The sequence below is a fragment of the Chamaea fasciata genome, unplaced genomic scaffold (genome assembly GCF_029207755.1).
Source record: "Chamaea fasciata isolate MVZ Bird 193981 ecotype frontalis unplaced genomic scaffold, bChaFas1.0.hap1 SCAF_5, whole genome shotgun sequence".
Classification (NCBI taxonomy): Eukaryota; Metazoa; Chordata; class Aves; order Passeriformes; family Sylviidae; genus Chamaea; species Chamaea fasciata.
The window spans coordinates 59,013,087-59,039,403 of record NW_027094090.1 but is presented as its reverse complement, the minus strand read 5'-3'; the positions used below and the strand labels follow the sequence as shown (position 1 = coordinate 59,039,403).

The following is a 26,317-nucleotide window of genomic DNA, read 5'->3' as shown; positions in this document are numbered from 1 at the left end:
GCGAGCCAGGGGACAGCTCGCCCCTGCCCCGGGGACAGGGGCTGGCGGAAAGGAGCGTGGTGGCTGACAGGTAAACCCCGGTGACACCTTCTGCGCCTTCTGCACCTTCTGCACCTTCTGCCCGGCAGGTCACGGCGCCGCGATCTGCCCTGCCCAAACCCGGCGCGTTTTAATGCCTTTTAATGGAAATAGCGGCGGGGGGAAATGTGAGGGATTTCTCAAATAATTCTTTTTCTGCCAAAACCAAAACTGGGGGCGAGGGAGAGTGGGGAGGTGTGGGGCAGGTGATTTTGACAGAAGTATTGCTGGCCAGCAGGCGCTTTTGGGCAAGCCTCCTGCATCTGTAGGAATAATTGAGGGGTGGCAGCTCTGCCTTCCTTGGAGTAGGTATTTCTCTCACTCCAAATCAAGATGAAAGTGAGCTTTTGGAGTTTTCCCAGACAGATTACCAAGGAAGAGTAGAACCCTGGTTTTGGATGGCTTGAAGCAGCTTAATTAAGATATTTCTAAATATTTTATTTGAGTATTGTTCTATTAGTTCTAAGGATTTAGCACTTTTTAAATGGAAGCTTACTGCAGGTTTAGAAATACAAACTGCTTTAGATTATCATTTCTTCACATTTTTCAGTCTAAAGAAATTAAGATTGGACACTTTGATGATCTCTTAAACTTTTTGATTTACTTATTACAGATTTACTTTGCAGAAGTAGTGAGTCTCTTGCAGCTTTTGTCTTTTTCTCCTGTGAAAAATACAGTTTACTGAAAAACGTCCAACCAAATTTAAAATGTACATACTGAGTTCATTTAAGTTGGCACATGATGTTTTCTTTTAACAAGCTAATAGTTACCACATACTGTATTTTCAGCATCTTAAATTTTTGAGTGAATGGGTACAGAGATTAAAAGAAGGAAAATTCCCAGGACATTTGAGCAAATACAGACCTGTGAATATCATGCTCCTGTTAAACAACCCTTTAATATCTTGTGAAATGCTTCTCTTCTATTTAAGATGAATCTTTTGCATGTTATAAAGAGAATTCATAGAATCCACAATTTATTTAAAAAATGCAGAAAGACAAGGTTCATAGAGACAGAAGGGGTTAAAGACAATTGACTTGCTACCCTTGTCAACAAGGTTGAGGTTACAAAGGGATTTTGTTTTGCTATTTATAAAACATAGGCTTGCTACAGAATTAAACACAAGCAAGAACTGTATCTACTTGCATGATTTTCTCTGGAAAAACATAATTACTGTGTTTGTGCATGCTGATCAGTTAATTTTTTGTGAGAACAACTAAAGACAATTTCTATGTTCAGGTTATTCAAAGTAAATAATAATAAGCATTGAGAAGAGAGGAAATTTTGTGCAATGCATGTTATTTCATGTATCTTATTTTGAAAACAGTCCTTTATGGGGAGAAAATTATTTTGAAATCTTAATGGTTGTTTTAATTTAAAGAAAATAGTCTGCTCTTCTCCCAACACCCATATAACATGCTCTAGATGGGTTTGCAATGTTCATACTATCAATGAAAGTGATAAAAAACCAGTCAGACCTCTTCCACTTGTCTAATTGCAAGGTGAAATTATTGGGGTTTGTTTTGGTTTGGTTATTTTTTGTCTGCATGTTTAAGGGAAAGAGAAATCGACTTCTTTCCAGTCTCAGCATCCAAAACCAAAATACAGAGCCTGAGTGCAGTGGTCTGAAGTGCTTAGGTCCAGCAGAGGACAAGGAAGGGTATTTGCTCACCATTTATCACAGGAGACCGGTGACTCTCCCCTTTCCCTGTGGCACACGTACACCTTAGCATCTATCACTGCTCTGGTGGGACAGAGCCTCATGTGGGTTCAAGGAGGCTCTCAGAAGGTGAACAAATTCTTTTGGAGAACACAATGGGCAGCACTGGCTTATCATCCAGCACTTTGACTCTGTGACCGCAATGTTTCTGCAGAACTTGGCACCTTCTTGCACCTGCTTGGGCAAGGAAGAGTATCCTGCTACCACAGGGACTCCCAGGGCCTTCCAGGTCAGAGAAGAACGGGCAAGATGGCTTCCATCTTCCGGAGTGAGGAGATGAGCCTGAGGCAGCTCTTCCTGCAGGTGGAGGCTGCCTACTGCTGCGTGGCTGAGCTCGGGGAGCTGGGGCTGGTCCAGTTCAGAGACGTGAGTAGTGCCCGGCTGGCATGCTGAGCTGGAGATGTGCCCCAGGGTGTGCTTGTCCTTCCCTCAAAGCACTTGGAAAAGATGCACCTGTAGGGGGACCAGAAAGTCCATGGTGAGAGTGGGATTTCGCCAAGGCTCCCCTGAAACCCAAACATCATGCCAAGACACCACCCCTCCCCAAGTCCTCATCCAGTGCTCTGCATGCCCTCTGCACGACCAAAGAATGATCCTTTGCATTGCTAGGATGCAGGAAGTTTCTCCATGAAGGGCCTTCTGTGACTCCTGGTGTCAGAGCCAAGTTGTGTGGAAGGCCACAGGTCCCAGGCCACAAGGAATCTCATGGTGCTGCCCTGCCAGTAGGACCCTCTCAGACACAGTGGTGTTTGCCGTCCGCACCAAAGGCACTCATTCTCTGCTGATGTTAAAAATGAGTGCAGCACTGTGCAGCCCCAGGCTTGTTTTCCCTCCTGTTTTTCAGCTGAATGTGAATGTCAACAGCTTCCAGAGAAAGTTTGTGAATGAAGTGAGAAGGTGCGAATCCTTGGAGAGAATCCTGCGTAAGTAAACACTTGTCAAATGCAATCGGCTTCCTGCCAACTGGTGGTGTGGGATTTAGTTCTTTAAGTGCTCTCACACTGGGGAGCAGAATTAGTGGCAAAATGGTGATGTTTTCATCTGAGCCCCTGGAAATGTTTTCCATGCATCAGCTAATTACCACTTCACCCCACATGAGCAATAAATTGTTGCCCCTGTTTTGAAAATGGTTAACCGAACTGAAAGGAGGTTAATAAGCTTTTATAAAATCATAAGATAAATCTGAGGCTGGGCAGGGGGCTGGTCCAGATAACCTGACTCTTACATCAGTGCACCAGCTGTTGGCACACACTTCTTGTGGCCAAGGGCTTCAGCCTCAGGATAAATCTTCAAAATCCAAGAAGCAGAGCTCATGATTCCCACTGTCCTGTGGATACGTGTCCTGGGAGCTCTGCACTCTCCCCACCACAACGCTGGTGCCCACTTTTAGCCATGGTGGCAGCACTTGGCGTTGTTGGGCAAAGCAGCGGAACCTGAGATTTCTGTGTGCCTTACTCACTGCCCCAAATAAAGGGGGCCATGGTGGCCACTTATGCCAGGGATGAGGGCTGCCAATGTGGGATTGGGTACTGTGACTTCAGAAGAAACAGCATCTCCACTGAGAAAGGAGGCTGGGGTGTTAATTCCTTGGTGGCTGTGTATATGCACTAGGATGATGGCCTTTGTATATCACTTGATCTGGTCACACCGCCACGGGATGCTTTGGTCCTGGCTGAGCAACAAGCTGGTGACCAGGATGATGCACCAGGGATGATTCTGTGTTGAGACTTCTGTGATCTTTCCTTGCAGGTTTTCTGGAAAATGAGATGGAAGATGATGTTGAGATAGTCAAAGGAGAAAAGTACCCGGAGACCCCCCTGCCTCGGGAAATGATTGATATGGAGGTACAGGATTTGGAGTGGACCCAGGAGAGAGAAGGCTGTGCACCAGGTTGTCTGTGTAATGTGCTCAATAGAACCCTCCCTGCAAGGAAGGATCTGGTGCCTGAGGATGGCACAATTCTCCCTGCCTAAGGAAGTGCTCCCCAAGTTGCTGCCTCAGCACTTAGACTGAGGCTGATCCTGCTGCAGGTTCCAAAGGGAGCCCAGTCTTTTTACCATCCCCTGTGAAACATCCCTCTGGTCCCACATGTTAATGAAAAATCACTGCTTTCACAGAATGCCCCCATCATCCTATAGGAGAGAATAAAAAGGGTTTGTTGTTTTACCAAGAGACCTGATTAGAACCCACTTCACTGCATGAAAAACCCAGGACTGCCTGTCCTGCTGGGAGTATGGCTGTGATCCTTGGGCCTGACACAAATACTTGGGCCTCACTTTTGGATGTGCAAGGGATGCTTTATTCTAGTCCAGCTAAAAGCAAAGTTTACTGACAGGCTGATTTTAAAATGATTTAACATAGGAGACTAGAAAGGAAAATACAAGATTTCCAAGGGCTTCAGCTTCACAAGAAATTGGTTTCCTAGTGTGTTCCTGGCCCACATCATCACCTAATTTTTGGCCTATAGCTAATGAACCTAAACTAATGTAGGTTGTTTTTGTAGTCAGCAAACTGACAGCCAGTCAGTCTGGAGTGTGAGATGTCTAAGAGGAACCACAGAGATACCCAGACAGGCTGAGACACCTGCGCCACACACACACTTACTAGCCTGTGCTTGGGTCAGGGGCATCAGAACTCCAATACCAGAAGAGGACAACACACCCATCAGGGAATGTTTGCAATGGAAAAAGGATGCATTGGCATTGATGAGTATCTTCTTACAAAAAGTGTTTGTTGAATATTTCCGTATTCTCCCTTGAAAAAAAACCAAACCAAAACTGTTGTTTGAGATTTGGTATCAGCTTGGGAATGAGCCATTGATCTGCTTCAGAGTTTTTCTGGGTGTGCTTGGACCCTAAACAGACAGTGCTGGAGAAACTTGAAGCTGAGCTGCTGGAAGCCAACCAGAACCAGCAAACACTGAAGCAGAACTTCCTTGAGTTGACAGAGCTCAAACATCTGCTGAAGAAAACCCAGGACTTCTTCGAGGTGAGAGGCCTCTCCTCTTCCAACAGAGACGTGGAAAGTTCTTAAAGATACTTGCGCTTTTCATTGGTGTATGTTGCTTTTAGAGGTCTTTACCACAAGCCAATTTGAGGTTTGCAAAAACACCTCAGTCTCTTTGGAGCCTGCATTTCTCCATGAGCCAGTGGGGCTCAAAAACTTAGCTCGCACATCTCTTTGAAAATAGCATTTATGCTTTTCCATTGCTAAGGATTTAGCTTACTTTTATTGTTTTTCCTTCAATCCAAATCTCTATGGAAAGCTACCTTTGGGGAAAAATTGTTAAGAGAAAAATGTGAAAATAGTTTTCAAACTGGCAATGCTGAAGAGTGTTCTTTAAAACTAATGTTTTCCAGGCAGAAACCAATCTGCCAGATGATTTCTTCACTGAAGACACATCTGGACTGCTGGAGTTGAGGAGCACTCCTGCTGCTGCAGCTGCCAAGCTGGGGTGTGTATTGGTGATTGCCTCCAGCTTAGCCAGACTTCCCACCTGTGCTGCATTGCTGTGACACTGGCACAGCTTCCTTCAGCTTCTTAGCAGAGGGTGCTCACCAGCCTCCTCTGCACAGCTGTTTCATGAAGATAAGAGAGTGACTGTCCTCAGAAATTATCATCAAAACTATGGTCAGGTTATGGGTCAGTAGGACAAATGGACTTCTACTTCCAGGCAACCAATTCCAGTGCTTCCTTAGTAGGTATTGACTGAAAATTGCTGTCTTAAGGCATCTCACCCATGGACTCAGGTATCTGGCTATCTGGCCTGGTCCTCGTGGGTGGATGTCTAACCACAGAAAAGGCCATGGTATTGCACTGGGCTGCAGTCTGATGCTTGCTCAGAAAAGGGAAACAGGAGAGTGAAGATAAACTACCACTTCAGAATTTCTACCTCTTGCCTCTGCCGTTCAGGCACTGTTATTCGTGTGACTTTGGGCATCTCTCCATTCTTCTGTTTCTAGCCAGAACTGTCTCTTCACCTTCACTTGTTAATCTAGGAAAGTTTTTCTGTAAAGAAAGAATGATAGGGTAAAGTCAGTAGATTGAGATAAAAGCCAGGCTTGAGCAGGGAAGGTTTTCCCAGAAGTGCCTGCAGCAGCAGCAGAGCCCTGGCTAGCACAGACTAGATTACAAGAGCTTGTGAAATCATGTGTGCTACAGGTCCTAAAATGCATAGAATGGGCTTGTAATTTATTTATCTTGTAACTCTGCTCAGATTCACAGCAGGGGTGATAAAGAGGGAAAGGATGATCCCCTTTGAGCGTTTACTGTGGCGAGCCTGCAGGGGAAATATCTACCTGAGGTACACAGAAATGGACACCCCCATGGAGGACCCTGTGACAGTAGGTACCAACCTGGTTTTGCTTTCCTCTGCCCTCTGTGGATGCTTGTGACCTGGACTGTGCTGCAGCACTAGCTGCCTCTCCAGAGCTCGGGATCTGAGGGCAGCCTGTAGGGGAAAGGTGGGACAGTTTGGGGATGGGAGACGTTTCTTTGACATTGCTTTCCTCTTTTGCTACTGTTGAGGTGGTTTCCTTTTCCTGCCTGTCAAGATGCACATGAGGCCTCACAGGGCAGCTGTTTTACAGGGACCACCATGGAAATGGACTGTGGCTGTCCCCACCTGGAATTAGCCATGGAGGGTCAGTTTTCCTTGGTGTCTCTGGGGTGAGCCCCATGCCCCAGTGGAACTCTGTTCCACATTGCTCCTTCCCCCATGACCAAGAGCTGCTGCCCATGCCTGTTTCCTGAAAAGCATCTGGGGAAAACACTGCTGATGGGAAACTGGGGATGGGGGATAAAAGCAACCAGTAGAGAGGCTGCCAAAAAAAGATGCCAACTTTTCTGCACTGGACTCTAGGTGTGTTAAATTCTGCTTGAATTGTGTGTTGCAGAGAGAAGAGGTGAAGAAGAATGTATTCATTATCTTCTATCAAGGCGAGCAGCTTAAACTAAAAATCAAGAAGATTTGTGATGGGTAAGGCAGGCCTGTGGGCAAGCCACAATGACTCCGATAGAGGTGGTTACTGGCAGTCCAGGCTGGCTGAATTTGGAGCTAGATATCAGATCTCCAGCTCTCCAGCTGTCAGCTCTGCAACCAGCCTCCCTTCCACTCCTAATCATGAAAGACATCCATCACCTTAGCACTTGGAACTCGAGGTCCTACGTTTTCCAAAGTGGCACCCAACTCTTGAGAGTTTCAGTTGCTAGGTTTTTAACTTGGGACATCTAAAAGGGGACTGTTGTTTAAAAAATGCTCAGCCCTCTTGCCCTGAAAATCAGGGGCCCGAACTTGAGAACTGAAAACATGGCAATACTCAACTTGCTCTCAAGCCTTCCTGCATTTCTTCTTAAAAAGATGATGCTGTAGTTTATTCAACCCTTTCCCAAGGCCTTTGAGCAATATCTGTGTAATCAGAGACAGAGCCCAGGAGAGAAATGAAAGTTTCATACAACCTGACTTGTTTCCACCTGGTTAAGCATCTTGAAAAGATAATACAGGTTGAATATTTTGTTACTGTTTCATAATGCTGATGACCAATGAGCTTTGTTGCAGTGTAAATCAGATGTGATGAGAGGATCTGTCTGCTGTCACCAAACCCATTTCAGGTATAGCCCCTCAGCCAGGCAGAGCCAGCCAAGAGCCTGGAGGGAGAGGTTGAGCAATTGCTCTTCCCTGACATCTGCACTCAGGGCAGGTCTTTCCTTACATCCTGCCTTTAATGAGAATAAAAGCTGGTAGATCTTTCATCCAGCTGGCATAACTGACTTTAGTCACAAGAAGTGTCAGAATCCCGAGGTCTGTTAGCAATTCCTGCACTGGAAATGGGGCCCTCCAAGATACCCTCTATGCGCAGTGGAGGGCAATGCCGATCCAGAGAGAAATTCAGCCCTCCTGAGGTGAGCAGCTGTCTATAAAGCAGTCATGGATATGAGGGAAGATTGCCAGCTCTCAGTCACTGATTTCTGATCCCGAAGTTCAGACATACAGGGCATTCTCCCATAGCCATAGTGCAGGATCAGTCTGCTGCTGCCAGTGGTCTTTGAGTTTTCAGCAAGCCTCATTCTCTTTCTGGATTATAATTTCCTGCAGTATAATTGAACCATAGAACAGTTTGGCTTGGAAGGAACTTTAAAGATCATTTCATTCCAAATCCCCTGCCATAGACAGGGGCACCTTCCAGTAGACTTGGTTGCTCAAAGCCCCATCCAACCTGGCCTCGAACACTGCCAAGGCTAGGGCATCCTCAGCCTCTCTGGGACACCCTGTGCCAATGCCTCATCACCCTCGCAGTAAAGAATTTCTTCCTAATATTCAACCTAAACCTACTCTCTTTCAGTTTAAAGACATTTCCCCAATATCCTGTCACTACATGCCCTTGTAAAAAGTTCCTCTCCAGCTTTCTTGTAGGCATCTTTAGGTACTAGAAGGCTGTGGTAAGATCTCCCTGGAGCCTTTCTTTCTCCAGGCTGAACAATCCCTATTTTCTTGACCTTTCCTCATAGCAGAGGTGCTTCATCCCTCTGATCATCGTCATGGCCCTCCTTTGGACTTGCTTCATCAGACCCATTATGTCTCATTTCTTAGGCTGCTTTTTAAATGCTGTTCAGAATCCTTCTCTCCTTCTGCATGGGCAGTTGTTGGTGGTGAATGCTTCTCATTGGATTTTCCCCTGAGCCGATGGCCTTGCAAGTCACCAGGTCATACACTTAGAACTGGCTGGGGTTGCCCACAGAGTGCTGCAACTTCTTAATTTTGGATGTTATTTTTTTCCCCCTGCAGCATTTAAAATTCCCCGCAGTCAAAAGCCAAAGACTTTTTTTTCTGGGGTGGTAGTAAAAGAGCAAGCAATGCAATGCCTGTCAACATAATTATTGTTGATTGACACCAAAATCACCCAAACTATAGGCACAATCTTCTGCAGCTAGGGGTCAAGCAGTGCTGGAAATATGAGCAGATTCCTGCAGGGAGGTTGTGATGTGCAAAGTTTCTAGGAGCAAATGTTGCAGATGTAAGTGGTGGTAGGTTTGTAGAAAGGAACTTAGTCTGGTTTCTCTCAGGTGCTTGTAACTAAAGGAAAATAGACCTACCAAAGACAAATCCACAGGACAGTCTTTGCAATGCTAATGAAGTCATCTTTTATGCTCCTTCTTCCTTTCAAATCTTTGGTTCCTTATACATGGATGCTTTCCTGTGTGGCAGATTTCTAAATGTATTAATCCTCTGACACAGCTTTTGTGCACTGTGGGCCGTCAGCCGCCCCTGATACCCAGACCATGACATCTTAGTCTGGCCCACCTTTAAGGCAGGGCTGACTATACCTAAAGCAGATGGCAGTGTCATTCCAGCCCCAGCAGGATATTTCTGCTTAGCACTAAGTCATCATTCATGACAAGTAAAAATCCTGCAAAAAATCATGGGACTGGTCTAAGCCAGCCTCCTGCAAGACAGGCTAAGATTTGTTTGCAGAGCTGTGTGCTTCAGGTTACGCTTGTAGTCCCTGCTTGACTCTAATTGCTAACATTAGTCTGCCAATTTCATGAGCATTAAGTCCATGCACAAATTTATTAGTGAAAGGTGTAGAGGGAGCAGGAAGGAGGAAAACGTAAGAATTTTTCTTTTCCTCCTTTTCTTGCAGCTGCCTCAGTACTAATGTGAATACTAAAGTGGGTTTATCAATGTAAGGATTCCCTGCTGAATTCTCCTGAAGCTTTCAGAGATGTCTGTGCCATTAGGGCAAAGCTGATACTCAGTATGCAAAATGGCTGTTAAAAGATCAAAGCAGCACTGCTGCAATAACGTTATTGGGAATGGGGGAACTGTACAGCATGGAGGAATAAGCTTTCAAGTTTGATTAAAAATCCTTATTAAAGATGAACTCAGAGCTGTGAAGAATAAGAAGATGGAAATAATTAGGTAGGGTGAATAACCTTTGGAAATGAATACCAGGTGTTGAATGAGGAGAAATTCAATTCTGGAAAGGGAAGTTTAGCTGAAGAGCACATGCTGTCATTACATACAGCTCTGGGCTGATCTCTAGGAAACTGCAGCATGTTTTGTTCAATTTGCAACTGTCCTCACTTGTATGTGTGCTGGAACTGATTTTGTAGAGCAGGTGGTGAAATATCCTGCGCTCAGACAAAGCCAGAATATGATGCTTATCTGTACACATAGCCTGCACATTTTTGTCTCTTAAACAGGGATAGATCCCTATGACCCTGTTACATCTTTTAATTCATCTCACGTCAGAAAGACAGCCCTTTAGCAACCCTAACTCAGTGTATCCACGACAGGATGGTGGAAATGTGTTGCCTTAGGTCAGGGCCAGGAGATCTCTGCTCTGCAGAGAGGAGGGACCTCTTCCTGCAAATCTGATGGGCAGTCTCAAAGTGGCAAGGGTGGCACATGCATTAGATATCACTGAACAAGCCAAGCAGGAAAAAAAGGAGGGATGTCTGCTGTTTTAGTTACTGCAGCACCTCTGCTCAATTCAAGCTTGCAGGCAGAGAGCAGCAGCAGTGCACCCTGTGGCCTGTAAGGTCCCGAGGGGAACTCCTTGTGCCTGCTGTTGTGTATGAAGAGTATTCTGGGACTTGCTTTGCAAGCAGGACAGGTAGCTGCACACTTCTCAGAGAGACATGCAGCCCATTTCTAATTGTCTGTGCTGGGATCATATAGCAGCTGTACAACACTGCAATGTGCTGCACTGGTGGAAGCACCTTTACACCAGAGTGACCTGCAGCTGAACTAGAGAAGGTCGAGTTCTGTGCCATAGCCGAAGCTCCTGTGTGGAGCTAAGACTTTCACTCACATTAGAATCCCACATTAGTCCTTCTTTTATACCACAGTAAACAAACCTGCTGAATCTTCCAAACAGAACCTTGGGGGTAAGCTTATAAAGGCTTTTTTACTGGTTTATCTAAGCTGATGTAACAGATACCGCTGTCAGGTGTTTAAAATCTTTCACCCATCCTTCCTTTGTTCCCAAGGTGTCTAGCCAAACAGGTGGACCAGAAGCATGCAGCCGTTATCTGGTTTACCTTGGAAATCCAGTCCTTTTGTTTCTTTGCTTGCTTGTTTGTTTTTACAGGGTTATTTACTTATGCAGCCTGCCTGCACAAAGGGCATTTGCTTGCAGTGCAGCAGTAGCTCAGCTGATGCCTTCTCCCAGCGCCTGCAGGAGGGTAGTGCAGAGACAGGGACACGGTATTTTTCCAGCCTCAGTGCAAGAGGGACATCTGTTGGCTGCTGTGTTAGCAAGGCTGCCTTTGCCCGGATGGGTTTTTATTGAGTCTCGTTGCAATTCGAGCAGCTTGTGGACAGAAGGGAGGTGCCTTCCGTCCACAAGGCATGCTAGTGCTGACCTCTGCATGACATCAGGTCCTGCGTATCACCTAAGACAAGTAGGGTTTTTCAGCTAGAACAGGCAAAGGGATCCTTACTCTCATTAAGTGATAAAGGTGCTCGTTTCTGCAAGACCAAGTGCAACTTTGTGGTATGTGAGAAGAGTATCCTGCTGGGTCAGGAATGAAGTCGAGTTTCCCTGCTTTTGAGCTGAGAAGAGTACAGAGGAAGAAAATTCAGTCAAATAACGGGTGTTTCTCAACTCTCTCTTACTGAGGCTAGATTTCGTGCCACAGTCTATCCTTGTCCGGAGTCTGCCACCGAGCGCCGAGAAATGCTTGATGGAGTGAACACAAGGATCGAGGATTTAAACACAGTAAGTGGCAGTGGCTTTACTGAGCACTGAACCCTACAAGTGGGACCTGCCCAGATATTTGTCCTGAAACCATGTTGCAGACCACACAGGTTGTTTTCCCGACACCTTGTCTCATTATCTCCATCGTTCATTTGCACAGCAGCACTGTGGTGGCCACATGATGTGTGGAGGTCCCAAGACCATGAACTGTAGTTCTTTTTTGTGGGTGTGATATGCCCCACATTCGTGGCACAGAGCTGCCTGCAGGAGATGGCAGCTTGGGAGTGCATGGTGAGATAAGGCCAGTCTGTAAGCAACTCGGTAGGGAGCTAATCCCACAGCTCAGTAACCCCCAGTGGTCTCCTCTACACTTACAGTGACTCAGGACCATGCAGGGAGGGTCCTTGGTGAGCAGCACTGTGCACCTGGTGTCGAGTGATCCTGTGTCCACATCTGCACACATTGCTCTCCCAAGCACTCATACAAATAGTTCCATTTCATCAACCCTCTTCCACCTGTCCTCTCCAGTTAACTGAGTGGATCATGTCCCCTGTGCTTCCCTACCTTGAGTGTTGCCCTATGTTGTGCTTACAGGTGATAACACAAACCGAGTCCCACCGCCGACGACTGCTGCATGAGGCAGCAGCCAACTTGTGGTCCTGGGGGATCAAGGTGAAGAAGATCAAGGCCATCTACCACATCCTGAATTGCTGTAACATCGACGTCACCCAGCAGTGTGTCATTGCAGAGATCTGGTTCCCAGTGGCTGATGCTGACCGGATAAAAAGAGCTCTCCATCAAGGAATGGTAAGAGAGCAACATTTTGAATCCTTGCAACTCTCACCCGCACTGAATTGTTTATATGTTGAGCAAATGTTTAGACAGGCCTGTTACTGTAATGTGGGGCTCCCTTTTCTGTTTTGAGGTTGTCCCATTGTCATTTTACCTTTCATCTTTTGGCAGAGCTTAAGGTCAGCATTAAATGTTAGCAGGTTTGTGACAGACCCTTGAGCCAGAAGTGGTGTTGTGGTGCCATTTCTTCTATCCACTCTGTGTCTGTCCTTGTCTCTGGGTTTGCAGGAACGCAGTGGCTCCACAATTGCCCCCATCCTCACTGCCATACACACCAAGATGGCACCACCCACCTTCAACAGGACCAATAAGTTCACAGCTGGATTTCAGAACATCGTGGATGCGTATGGTGTGGGCAACTACAGGGAGATGAACCCAGGTGAGAAACATTCAACTATGTGCATCTGGTTTGCATGAGCAAAAGTAAAGCCTTTGAGCTCTCTCACTATCCTAAAAAAATGTACTTGCTGCTGATTGAGAAATCTAAACCATATTGGAACTCTTTGGTGTATAGTCATGGATTTTCTCAGGCAAATTATTTGCCTGTTGGTCTTCAGTGAATGATTGTGATGGAAATAAGGAACTGTACAAATACAGGATGGAGAACAAATGGTGAGGTAGTTGTTCTGAGGAAAAGAATTAAGCTCATAAGGGAAATGTAAGTTGAGCTTCCTGTGTTGAGGCAAAGAAGGTCAAAGTCTGACAAGATTTGAAACAAGGGCAGAGAATCTCAGACAGAGTACTAAGAATTAATAGAAACCTAGAAATGGGGCCTATGTGAAAGGGTGAGATTAACTCAGATTGTTGAGGCTGAGCAATTGGGAAACATGATAGTAACCTTCAAATACGTTTTTGTGTTGCAAAACAGAATGCAGTTGTCTACACATGGTGTTTATTATGGTGAGGTGAGAAACAAAGGATAAAACTGCAAGGAAGGTACAGGTCATACAACTGAACTTTCTTTGTGATGCTAAAGCTAATTCTGCACCTTGTCTGACTGCCTGGTGTGTTGGGGAAGGATTGAGGAGGCCTTTAAGGGCAGTACCTGTAAGGAACGGCCTGATGAGGTAGACTGTTTCTTTGATGAGGCCTTTTTGTTTGGAGGGAGCTGAGCTTCTTGACCTTTCCCTCCTGCAGCTCCCTACACTATCATTACTTTCCCCTTCTTGTTTGCGGTGATGTTTGGGGACTGTGGCCATGGCGCTGTCATGCTGGGCTTCGCACTCTGGATGGTCATTAATGAGAAGAGCCTTCTGGCCCAGAAAAGCACTAATGAGGTGAGTACCAGGGAACTGGTGCACCCTATCAGCATAGGGAAAGGCTCATCAGCCCCCCAAAGGCTGTGTGGAGATGCTTCAAAGATACCCGTGATGCAGAGGTTTGGTAATTCCACCCACTTATACACAAAGGGCCTAAGGGACCCAAAATTTTCTATGAAAAATAATACACAGATTAGTACAATCATGTCTACTGTTAGTTGAGGCCCACCAATTGATGGACCTGCAGGTACTTTGGTCACTGGCACTGCCTTCTCCCCCTGCAGATCTGGAACACCTTTTTCAGCGGGCGCTACCTGATCCTGCTCATGGGCATATTCTCCATGTACACTGGCTTCATCTATAATGACTGCTTCTCCAAATCATTCAACTTCTTTGGTTCTTCCTGGCATATCATCCCCATGTTTAAAAATAACACTTGGAAGTAAGTGCTAAATGTAGGAAGGAAGTAAAAACAGACCAAATGGAGCATGTAGGCTTGGAAAGAGAGACTGCCTGTGTGGGGAAGGGAAGGACTCCCTACTGTGGATGCAGTCATGAATGAATCAGAGGTTTTGTCTGATACACACAGATGAACTTGCTATTGAAATGGAAATGTAGAGTCCCGGGGAACACGCCTGTTTGTTCAGGCACTGATGTGCATAAAAATCTGCAGGTGTCTAGGACTGATGCATAGAGAATTATCTGTGCGAGGGAGGCTGCCATTGTGTGGGGCCCATTTATATGCATACAAGTGCAGGAAAACAGGTCACAGAAAGGCTGGAGACAGCTACAGATATCCTGTGGTAGTCCTCAGCACACCTCACGTAAATATACTGTGGGCTTCAATGGCGAGATTAAGCTGCAAAGGTCATTTCCCTTTTCTCTTGTAGTAAGGATGTGCTTCTAGAGAACACAGTGCTGCAGTTGGATCCAGCAGTCCCAGGAGTCTACTCTGGAAATCCATATCCATTTGGAATAGATCCGGTAATTAAATTAAATTGCACTAAGATAATTTGTATTTCAGTCCTGTTTCTACATATCAGGTACATCAGTAGCTAGCTGCACTCTCTCCTGAAGCTGTGCTTTTCATTTCTTGTTCTTTGTTCCTTACACAGTTGTTTTGGTTTAGCCCCAGCCAGCAGCCAAGCCCCACACAGCCCCTCGCCCACTCCCCCACCAGTGGGATCAGGGAGAGAATTGGAAGGGTGAAAGCTGGAAAACTCATGGGTGGAGATACAGATAGTTTAACAGGGAAAGCAAGAGCTGTGCACACAAGCAAAGTAAGAATTAAGTCCTCTCTTCCCATGGGCAAGCAGGAGTTGAGCCATCTCCAGGAGAGCAGGGGCCTATCACATCCAAGGATGACATGGGAAGACAAACACCCTCCCTCCAAACATCCCCCCTTCCTCCCTCTTCCCTCCACTTTATACACAGAGCATGATGTCATATGGTCTGGAATATTCCTTTGGTCTGTTTGGGTCACCTGTTCGGGCTGTGTCTCCTCCCAACCTTCCGTGCACCCCCAAGTTCCTCACCAGCCAGGCAGTACAAAAAGCAGCAAGGGCCTTGGCTCTGTGTAACCCCTGCTCAGCAATAACAAAAATATCTCTACCCTATCAAGCCAGTGTTCAGCACAAAATACAGCCCCATACCAGCCACTATGAAGAAAATTATCTCCAACCCAGGCAAAATCAGCACATTCCACCCCTTATTCCATACTATTTACATCGTGTTCAGGTGCCACACTATTCAATACAACTTCATTTTCCACCACTCACCCTCCCATTCATCAGTCCTTCTGATGCTTTCCTTTAGCAATTAGCAATTAATAATATTGCTAACAGTTCTGCACCAGGCAGCAGCAAAATGGTAAGCAGGAAGGAAGTTTGATCTTCCAGGAGAGTGGTCTTGTGCTACAGTCTCTTTTCTACCATGTATCTGCTGGACTCTGTTTCCTTACTTGAGTACCTAACCCATTCCAGAGACACCTCACCAGTTTGAAGGCGAACTTCCAAATTTCATGCAGTCTGTTTGTTGAATGAAAAGTGAAGTAAATGCCAGTGTTATTTAACTTGGTCACATTTTCTTCTCTGTGTCCTATTTCCCTTTTTCTTGTTGTTCTGTCTTTATCATGTATTGAAATATACTTCTTAACATCAAACTTTCCTGTTTCAATCTCCATATTAGTCAAATAACCCCCATCCCTGCTGCTTTCATGCTCATTTCAATTGGTCACCCAAAGAAACTCTGTTCTCCCTGGTTTTCAGAGACATTGACCTTGCAGTCAGTTTTTTATAAACTCAGCTTTAAAGCTCTGCCCAGTATGTGGGCAATCTGGTTCAGAAAATCACGTCAGAAGCAGCTGAGTTTTCTGCATCTTGTCCTGGTACATCTCTAATTTAGGTTGACCTAGACTACCTATTCCAACCTGGCTTCTCCCTGTTCAAGAGCATAAAAGTCCTGGCTGGGAGGGAAGAATGGTTCAACAAGTGCTGGCAGGAAGGGGTGGATTGGAAGCACCAGCCCCTTTGTGGCCCTCTCTGAGATTATTTGTGTCATCCTCCCTGAAGGATGGATGGCTCTTTGCATTTTGCAAATCCTGCTGGGATGACTGAGATGTATTTTGGGAAAAAAAAGTCACCCTGAGATAAAGAAGCTAGGCAGTCTCTTTGGTATCCAAAAAAGAGGAAAAACATGTCAAACAAACAAGCAAAAGCCTATGTTTCACCCTCCAAATAATCCTGTCTTCCTCCTTTCTCTTCAGGTACTATACTTAGTGTCTGAAAAGTGATGTCTACTTACTGTTTCTGAGGACAGAAGATTTTGGGGTCTAGGAAGTTTGAGAAGAAAGAAGAAGCAGTCCTGAAGCTCTGTAGCATAAAAAAGGCAGGAGTGAGAAGGGATGTATGTCCTAACATAACTAAATAGTTAGTGCAGAGAGGAGGGCAATAAGCTGATCTCCATGGCCAAAGAGTTGAAAAGAGTTTTTTCTGTTCAAACAAGAAGTTTGAAAGTGCTCTGTCCTCAGTACGTCTCTGGTGAGGGTGGAACTAAGTTTGGTTGCAGCAGGAGAGATTTACTCATGCCTTTCCACTTTTGCTAAAGAAGATGGCTCCGCCTAAGGATGGGAAATGACAAAGAAAATATCTAGGTTCTGCTACCAGCTTTTGCAGTGGTTCCTGGAGGACTGAAGCAAAGTCATAGGATCCTTTTAAATCCTTGTTATTTCGTGTGTTAAACAAGTCTAATACCTAATACATTTTAGATTAATCTCTTGGCAGAGTGAAAAGTAATAAAAGGAACATCTAGATTTCTGTGCCTTGCTACCCTCTTACTAGAACTGGTAGGAGTAAATTGATGGTGTCAAAGCAACAGCTTCCACAAACCTTTTATTGATCAAACACCTTAAAATCTTCTCTCTCTATCTGTTCCTTTACCCAAAGATCTGGAATGTTGCATCAAACAAGCTGACTTTCCTGAACTCCTACAAAATGAAGATGTCGGTTGTCATAGGGATTGTGCACATGATTTTTGGAGTGATACTCAGTCTCTTTAACCACATGTAAGTTCATTTCACCAAGCCTGTTGCTGCAGCAGCACACAAGTCCTCATCACTGTCCTTGATTCAGAGAAAACCTCATATTTTGGACCGATGATTTGAACTTTGACCTTTCCCTGGTGTGAGTAGAAATGTCCTGTACACTGACTGACTCACGCAATGTTTGATATACAGTGCTAAGTCCAAAGGACAGCCATAACATTGGAGGTATTTTCTTCAATGAACTCTCTTTTTAACTTACTTTCTCATATTCTCAATTCCCCAGAAATACTGAAGTACACTAAATTCAAAAGATGTATATTTATTTTATAATATTTATATTTTATTTTTTATTTTTATTTTTATTTACTATTGACATATTTTCTCTTGAAAGACAAGCTCTTTTGGCCTAAACCAAAACACAGTGAAATCTTACAGACAGAGCGTGTGTGTGCATTTTACCTAGCTTAGCAGCCCTTGGTCAGGATTTGTAGGTGTGCTTGTCTATATCTCTGCCTCTATGTTTTGCAACAACAAATAAAAAATAGTGAAAAAAGTGCAGGGGCTGACACTGCAGTGTTGAGAGACTCCCCAAAGCTGCAATGTGTGTAGTGACCTTCAAGGACCGAAAGTGTTTGAGAGGACAGAGAAGACTCTACAGGATTGATACTACACCTGTTCTGACCTTTCTTGGCATATAATTCTCAATTTAGTGAATAAGATATTTTTTGAAAATTGGCTTCTATTTCCGGGTAATAATTTTTTGAGGTGCTGAGATACTGGTAGGTCAAGTACAAAAACCTGAAGATAGTCAGTATAACAGAGCTTTTGTATTTAAACAATGGCTTCCATTGATAAAGCCTGTAATTATGGACTTCTTTCTTGGCTAGTGGTTATTGTAAAATTGTTAGGTTATTTTCCAGAAACTAAGTACTGCCAGACTTGGGTGCAAACTTGTATTAATACATGTGGTGTATTAACTATAGTTTTCTTCCCTGATTCTTTCCAGCTACTTCAGGAAATACATGAACATTATCCTACAGTTCATTCCAGAGATGATTTTTATTATCTCTCTTTTTGGCTACCTGGTCTTCATGATTATTTTCAAATGGTGCCATTTTGATGTCCATTCATCCCAGAGTGCACCAAGCATCCTCATCCACTTCATCAACATGTTTCTGTTCAATTATGGTGACACTTCAAATGCTCCTTTGTATCTGCATCAGGTATGGACCAAGCAGCCTGAATCTGCTGTAGTTTTGTATGTGCAGTGGGTGTTTTGGAAAGTGGGCATAAAGACCTGGGCTCAGAAGCTTGAACCAAGTGAAAGTCACAGAAGTTTATTCTTCTGGTATTTGTGTTGGCCTTGTCAACAGGGAGGAGAGATCAGCTATCAGTCAGTGATGCAGAGGAAATCTCTTTCCTAGTGTCATCCTTACAAGAATAATGATGCAGTTGAAGATGCTGTCGGGGGAAAAGAATCAAAGACTAGAGACACAAAGCTGCATATTGCAGGCATGCTGTCCTGCAGTCTGGCCACAAAGCTAGAGATATCTTCCTTTCTTGATAAGTTCCTATTTCATCTTTGGAAAGCTTTAATACTTCACATTTTCACCTAAAAAAGTAGAAGTAGTTAGAGGATTTTCTGGCAGCTTTTTGTCAGAAATAACTCCTCTTGGGAATTCACTTTAAAAAAAAATAAAGAGCAAGCAAAAAAATCTCCCCAAAGAGAAAACTTGTTTTAAAGTCATCTTTATTTGTATTCTCAGAACATGGATTTTTTTTTTCTTTGATTGATTTTACATCAGCAGCATCAATGAAGAATCTGCAAGCAAGTGCTGCATCCAGCCACATGTGTCCACCCATATCTATACAGTTGCATGTTAGGCACTCCAACATGAGCTCAGTTTTAGGGACAGCTGGTGAGTCAGTAGAGAGCCCCGACCAGCTCTGAGTAACTGTGTTAAAGATTCAGGGACATTTGGAAAAAGACAGTCTTCCCAGCCTTCAAAAAGTCTTTAGATAACATTGTGCTTTGTAACAACCCAAAGCTTTCTCAAGGTGGCATTTTTTTTCTCATATTCCTATCCCCCTGCCCCACCAGGAACAGAATGTGCTATCAGCCTGGGTAGTCTGAATCTAAATATTGTATGAGTCCAATCATAAGGTGATTGGACATCTGAGCCGGCTTTAAAAAATTGCAGAAGTTGTGATTCAAGGTTTTCTTTCTTTGTTTTGTTGTTTTCTGAAAGTACAGACAGTTATGACAGGACAGCAATAGGGGTGCCATACTGCAATGTAAGAACACCTTGTATTGTGGGGACAATCCATTACCAAGCCTAAGCTATGGTGGTTCAACTCCTTCTGGAATTGCAGATATGGAGTAAATCCAGGGCAAGACTTGAATGACTTGGCTCTTGCTGCAGCCATTCTACACTGATCAAAGCAAGGCAGATTGACTGACTCACGCAGTTAGGACATTCACTTGGGACTCTGAGCAGCCAAGTTCAAGTCAGTTGCAGGGGACTTTGGTAAATTAACCCTTTTCAGCATGAAAGCCTTTCATCTCCAGGTCTCCAACCATCTCTAGTTGAACGTGCTTTCTGAGCCTTAAGCATTATACATTTATTTTTATGTTCTCACAAGCAGAGAATACACAGTCAAATAAAACAGGAAGTTGTATTTGTTGTATTTTAAAAAATCACCATTATATAGACTCTGGATCCTAACCATAAAAGTAGTTGGCTAAAGGAAGTAAATCAACTTTTTGCTCTTGTTGTTTGGTCTTTTAGAAAGAAGTACAGAGTTTCTTGGTCATATTTGCTCTGATTGCTGTTCCCTGGATGCTCCTAATTAAACCTTTCATCCTCCGAGCCAACCACCAGAAAGCGCAGCGCATGGTAAGGGATGTGGATCAGCTGGGGGGGATTCAAAGACAAATCTGGGGAGACAGACCCCAAAAACTCTTTGCAGTGATGTAATTCTGTGTTTCTCTGACCTCAGGCTTTCTCTGACAATTTTGAAGTGTGCTTTATGCCACATATGCCCAGGACATCTGTATGGACGTGTCTAAACCATCTAAACTAGAATCAGAGAATGGCTAAATTTGGAAGGGATCACTGGAGGTCATCTGGTCCAACCTGCTCAAACAGGGTCCCCTAGAGCTCATTACTCCAGTTTGTGTCCAGACACTTTTTGAATATTTCCAGTGAAGGAAACATTTCCCAGGAAGCAGGAGCTTTACTGGCAAGGACACACCCTATTTGTTAAGCTTGACACCAAGCTCTTTCACCTGCTGTATCCAAAACCAAAGAAGATTCAAAGAAGATTGAAGTGCTAGTAAAGGCAAGACAGGGAAAAGACCTGAGTGGTCAGTCGACAATCTCCACTGATCATTAGTTTGCTGCTCTGTAGAAAGGAGGCATCTGTGAAAGTCCTGGCCTTGGAGAGAGCAACAGTGCTTGAAGGAGAGGCGTGATTTAAAAGCTGTTGCCTGCTTTCTAGTAGTTCTTTCTTCCTTAAGTGATTGCCTTCACATTAACAGAGCCCTCCTTCCCATGGGCTCTGTGGTTTGCCCACAGCTTCTCAACACACAACTGTGGCAGCTGCAGTTTCCCAGCTGATCATTAATTCTCTCCTTTATTACACTAACAGGACTTTACTTGTCAGTCAAGATTTACTTCTCTTTATAGTCAGACTTAGTGCCTGGAGTACCTTTTATAGGGCACAGATGTTTCCATTTGAAGAAAGAGATGCTGGTTTTGCTGCTTGACCTTTTCCAACCCAGTCACTTCTGACCTATAATTGAAAGCCAGGTCCCTGGGAGACTTTTTCAGCCCTGCCTCTGCACTGTAATTTCTTATTTTGTCTTTCTCTTCTGGGATTTGGATGAAGGCTTGACATAGCTGACTCCATCTCCTGCTCTTATGCCAGCAGCATCTGACAGGTTTTACCCACCTCCTATTGTGCCCCCATATTTCTGTTCCTAATTTTCATATGTTAGCTGTCTGATCACATCCTACATTCCCCTAGATTTATATGTTTGCAGCAAAGTCTGTTTTCTATGCTGACATTCAGGTAAAGCAAAGATAAAGCGGGTGTGACAATCATTACTCCTGCAATAGGAAACAATATGTTGTCAGGCGACCTTTCCCATGAGACCTGCTGGAGGCTATAAAGGGTGACAAGGCAGAACCTGACAGAAGCCATGAGGTCTCTATTTGGTTATGCTGTGTAATAAGACTATTAGACCAGGTTGTTCAGGCCTCTAGAATAGTCCTGTAAATAATAATTGCAGAGAGCTTGCCACAAGGATTTTGTCAATTTAAAGGCAATCAAGAGATTTGAATTTTATTTCTGCCTGTATCCAAGAATTGTGTGACCTTCATCAAGTCATATCATCCTCTCAGGCTTTGTTGCTCTTTCACTTGACACTAATTCCTTTGATTTGCACCCATCTAATTTGGATCATCAGCTTTAAAATACCTCAGTTTTCTCACTGGCTAAAAGTGATAGGTCTTCTCATGGTGGGAACAGAGTGTGCATTGTGATACTAGAAACTAGCTACAAACTAGTTGGAATCACTAGAAAATGCTCTAGGATGGAAAATATTTAGGCATTATTAGCTATTTGGTGGGAATATTCAATTCCTGTGGCCCATGATGACTATTTGAACTTTCTTCGTGTTCATGACATAATCCTTCACAAGTTACCCATCATGAGGTTATTGAGGGAGTTCTGTGCTACAGACTTCTTCATTTTGGTATCAGTCAAACACACTGCATTTTGTTTCTGAAAGATCCGTTCTCAAGCCATCTCAGGAAACTCAGAAGGTGAAAATGAGGTAGATGTCCCAGAGACCAATGACTCCAAGAAAGTTTCCCAGGGAGACCACAGCCATGGCCATGAAGGACATGATGGTGATGATGAAGAGGTAAGAAAATTTGGACAGAAAATTGTTCAGACAAACACAACAGTAGAAGACACAAAGTCAAGCAGAAGACTTTTGCAGAGTTGCCAGCCCTTCTTTCTAACAAGATTTTAATACACACTTTTGTAACAGTTTGTGTTTTCAAACAGAATAGGATTTGAGCTTTCATTGAATTAATGCCTCTAAATTTTTCCCTTGGTTTTGTCTAGTGGTGCCAGGCATCAAGCTTTTACAAACCTCAAGCTTTTGTTTCCTCAGGGGTGTCTGTTTCACTTCCACATTGCAATTTAGAGGAAGGAAAGCTCACTGACTCTTGGGAAAGGGTTGACCTTCTCTGGGTGCAAAGGAGCATTTAAAGTTGGCAGCTAGAATTGTTGACTAGGGAGACAATCCTTCCCTGGGCAGATATTGTCAAGAGTTTCTACAGTAGAAACCAACACAGGAAAAAGTGACAAAAATATTTGTAGCAGTTGGGAGTATCAACAATATTGAGTGTGGATATGGCTGGCTGTTCCCAGTCACAGGGAATCTTCACAGCTTTGCTTGTTCATTATTATGAGATACAGTTATTCAGTGATATCTCCCAAAATGTGCATGCCCTTAGGCAGATAGTCTGAAAGCTTCTATTTTACATAAGAATTTCTGTCTCTATAAGAAATCACAAAGATTGACAGCTACTGGATTGACATTTAAGGATTTGAAATCGTAAGAGTGGGACATGAACTGTTCCCCAAACATTTAGTTTTCACTGGAATTGCATTTCTCCAGTGAGAATGTGTGGGAAGATCATACAGAACTGACACTTTTCAGAGCAGTGTCTTTTCCTGGGAAATACCTTTGTGTTGCTCAGGATATAGCAAGGAAAGGAGTATGAAGAGCCTTAGGTGGGGTGTTGCTCTGCTAACCGAAAAGCCCTGAAGTGAGAACTAATAAAACTTTTTCGGTTTTATTTGTGGCTTCAGTTCAATTTTGGAGACATATTTGTCCACCAAGCTATCCACACCATTGAGTACTGCCTTGGCTGCATCTCCAACACAGCCTCCTACCTGCGACTCTGGGCGCTGAGCTTGGCCCATGCACGTGAGTGGTTGTCCCCCTTCAGTCTCCTCACCATGCTGGTCATGGCTTCTGCTGGTGTTTTACTATTCCTGCAAATTTCTTCATGGAATCCAAGTTTCTGCTTGTGGACATTTATGTATCAGAATGTTTTGCTTCTGGTTAGATCACTCCAGGGATTTCATGGTGAGCATCTCAGTTTTCAGAGGTGATCCCTGGCAGCTCTGATTGCATTCACTGGCTGTGGCCCCTTTCCTGCACTGCTCTGTAGCCACCCCTCTGGAACAGTCCTCATGGTGTGTGGCACAGTGGGAGGTGTAGTCCACTTGTGTAGTCCAGTCAATGGAGGTGAAGGTAGGATGGGAGCCATAGCTGTCTTTCCCAAGAAGCATTTGCTATAGCCTTAGGGTATGCAGATGAATGCCAAAATTACTTGAAACAGTTATTTATGATTTTGTTCAGCAAACAAGAAAGAAAAGGTCTGGCTCAAGAGCTTCTGGAATTTGTAATATTCACTGGGATTTTTCCCAGAAACACTCAGTGGAACATCACATTCCATGAGAAATGTATAGCATTTCAATGTCTTTTGTCTTGATTCGTGATAAAAACAGATGCTCAAATACTCGAAATTGCCTCAGGCGGGAACTTAGATTTTCAATGTTTCTAATTTTTCTGAAATGTTTTTATTAATATTGCTGTAATGCCTCTGGCTAGGAGTTGCACCTGCCCTAAAGAATTGCGCACACAAAAATGGAAAACAGAAAGGGGGGGACTATGGTTTCGTGTGCCATGGATTGACAGGGGTGAGCTGTACTTCTTGGCACAGAAATGAGCTTAGTAGGAGTGGAGTGGAAGCTGATACACATTAGCTTCACATGGAGAACAGATACCTAAATTAAAAAAACAACTAAAAACCTTAGCTAAGGGCATATATATTTTACAAATGGTGAAAAATGGTTGAGCTTGCAGACTGCACGCTGCATCTGCCCATAGCTGCTGCTCAGCACTGTTTTCCCTTTATTTCCTTCTGCAGAGCTGTCAGAGGTCCTTTGGACCATGGTGATGCACAACGGGCTCAGCAGCAGTGGCTGGGCGGGCCTCATCGCCATCTTCATCATCTTCGCAGCGTTTGCAGTGCTGACAGTGGCCATCCTGCTGGTCATGGAGGGGCTCTCAGCCTTTCTACACGCCCTGCGTCTGCACTGGTACGTGGAGTGGTCCTCTGGAGCTTTTCCCAGATCAGTCTTTGGGAGGGAACAGGCAGTGGGAACATGTGGGCACAGTGTTAGACATGCAGTGCAGCGCACTGGACCATTAGTTGCCTTTGGCAAATGAAGTGAGAGAGACTCTTCCAAAGAGAGCTCAGAGATCCCTGCTCTGACCTGCACCCTGGAGCAACCTGCTTGTCCTCCTGTACCTGTGGTGGTTGTCAGCATGTGAGGCAAATGGCAACCTGCAGTTCTCTCCCAGTAAACATGCAGAGCCACTGAGGCCTCTTTGACCTGCATGACGAGGCCCAAAGGCAGCACAGCCACACCACTGGCACTATCCCACCCAAGGATCTAACATGACAGCTTCCAAGGGCAGCAAGAGTTCAGCTGGGAGTGCAAAACCTGATGAAAACCTGGGTCTGTGCTTGTATCATCAGCCCAAGCTGAGCTTCAGGCTGCTTAGGCTTTGTGGCAAACTAGTTCCAACTTCCAAGTTAGCCCATGTCAGCCTTAACTGATCATCAGTCCAGGCAAGGACAGCAGTGTGGGCACACCATCAGCATGTGAGCGAGAACAAGGTGACAAAACACCCTTCACCACCACCATAACTCAGCATCCTACCTGAGCCCCAAGCTGTGGTCTTTTCCTCCGAATAATGTCCCGGTACGAATCATAAACACTGCCAAGGCAAACCATGGTGCAGGTGTTTGTCATTGTGCAGGGAGGAGGGGGTGTCTGTCTCCTACCAGTGTGCATCCTGCAGCTGGTTATCCAGCTCTCAGAGCTGCTAGAAGCAGGTTACCTGGCAAGGTTCTGCTGATTGACCTCGTGATGATGATTTCCAGTCTGGCTTGATAGAAAGTCAGAGCTGATGTGTGCCACGTTCAGCCCTGTGCTGCCTGTGTCTCACTTCTGGTGTCATGAAGGGCCTACGTTCACAGTTTAGAGTCCAACACCTTGTGGCCTCCCTTTTCCCATGGGTGCCAGGTTTCAGCCTCTTGGCTGGCTGCAGGTCCTTCCTTCGGGAAACACTGATGCCTCTCTCTGCTCCTCCGTAGGGTGGAATTTCAGAACAAGTTCTACGTGGGAGCTGGGTACAAATTTTCTCCGTTCTCCTTCAGTCACATCATCAATGGCACTGCAGAAGAGTAAAACCAGTGCATCACTGCTTCCATCTTCAGACCAGGCTGTTTCCTTGTGGTGGCTCACCTACAGAGTGGGGTACATGGGATGAAAGAGAATGGGACATGACACTTGAAAGAAGAGCTGTAGATTAATATGCCCTAGAACATCCCAATATACTGCTGTATCAGCTAAGAGCTGACCTATATCAGCTGGGCTGGCTGGACCCTTGGCTGAGACTCCATTGATGTCTGCCAAGTACCTCAGCATTTGATGGGGTCAGATGCCTACTGCTAGGTTGAAAAGAGGAGATGCAGCTTCAGAATTAAATTGGTTATTAACAATTGACTCCCATGCGTTTTGCTCCATTTCCTGTCTTGTCGTTTTGGTATATTTCTTTCCAAGGAAAATATGTTTTGTCTGTGGTTGATCATATGACATGACTAAGTCCCTTATAAGATTTCAGCCCTTCATTTAGCACACAATGCAAACTATGTCAAAGACAGATCACATTGCAGGCTTGCAATTTTCTACATGCTTTACTATAATAACCCCCTTTTTATCTAATTTGCTCCAGGGCTTGACAACACCAGATTACAGAAATGTACACACATCATCACTTAACAAAAGTGTTAGTTTTGAGCTGTGTAAACAAAAGTTTCCACATTGGCAGCCATTTTATTTATCTCTATTGACTTGTTTGTCACTGAACACTCAAGATGACTCCCCTTGTGCTGTATTTTTCAAGATGGGTTGTTAAAGCAGATTGTGTAGAAATGCTAATACCTAATGAGCAGAAAGAAAAGTGGAATCAAAACAGTTGGCATGAATTTGAAGTACTGATGTACTG

The 26,317-nt window shown here is 44.4% G+C and overlaps 1 protein-coding gene across 3 annotated transcripts; it reads left to right on the top strand.

Annotated features, from left to right (window-relative positions):
* Positions 1 to 25,792, top strand: ATP6V0A4 (ATPase H+ transporting V0 subunit a4). Of its 3 annotated transcripts, XM_066184642.1 has the most exons (21): positions 1 to 70; positions 1,953 to 2,164; positions 2,643 to 2,721; positions 3,548 to 3,642; positions 4,661 to 4,786; positions 5,158 to 5,252; positions 6,015 to 6,141; positions 6,694 to 6,776; positions 11,427 to 11,520; positions 12,094 to 12,306; positions 12,580 to 12,730; positions 13,489 to 13,628; positions 13,895 to 14,052; positions 14,501 to 14,594; positions 17,054 to 17,172; positions 18,158 to 18,374; positions 19,941 to 20,048; positions 21,947 to 22,081; positions 23,041 to 23,158; positions 24,168 to 24,339; positions 25,404 to 25,792. In XM_066184642.1, the coding sequence occupies exons 2-21, from the start codon at positions 2,048 to 2,050 to the stop codon at positions 25,495 to 25,497; spliced, it is 2,535 nt and encodes an 844-aa protein (XP_066040739.1). In that variant the 5' UTR covers positions 1 to 70; positions 1,953 to 2,047; the 3' UTR covers positions 25,498 to 25,792. The 3 variants fall into 3 exon arrangements, with proteins under 3 accessions (XP_066040739.1, XP_066040738.1, XP_066040737.1); XM_066184640.1 differs by lacking the exon at positions 1 to 70 and having other exon boundaries at positions 2,151 to 2,164; positions 2,408 to 2,721; XM_066184641.1 differs by lacking the exons at positions 1 to 70; positions 21,947 to 22,081 and having other exon boundaries at positions 1,992 to 2,164.
* The last annotated feature ends 525 nt before the right edge of the window (positions 25,793 to 26,317 follow it).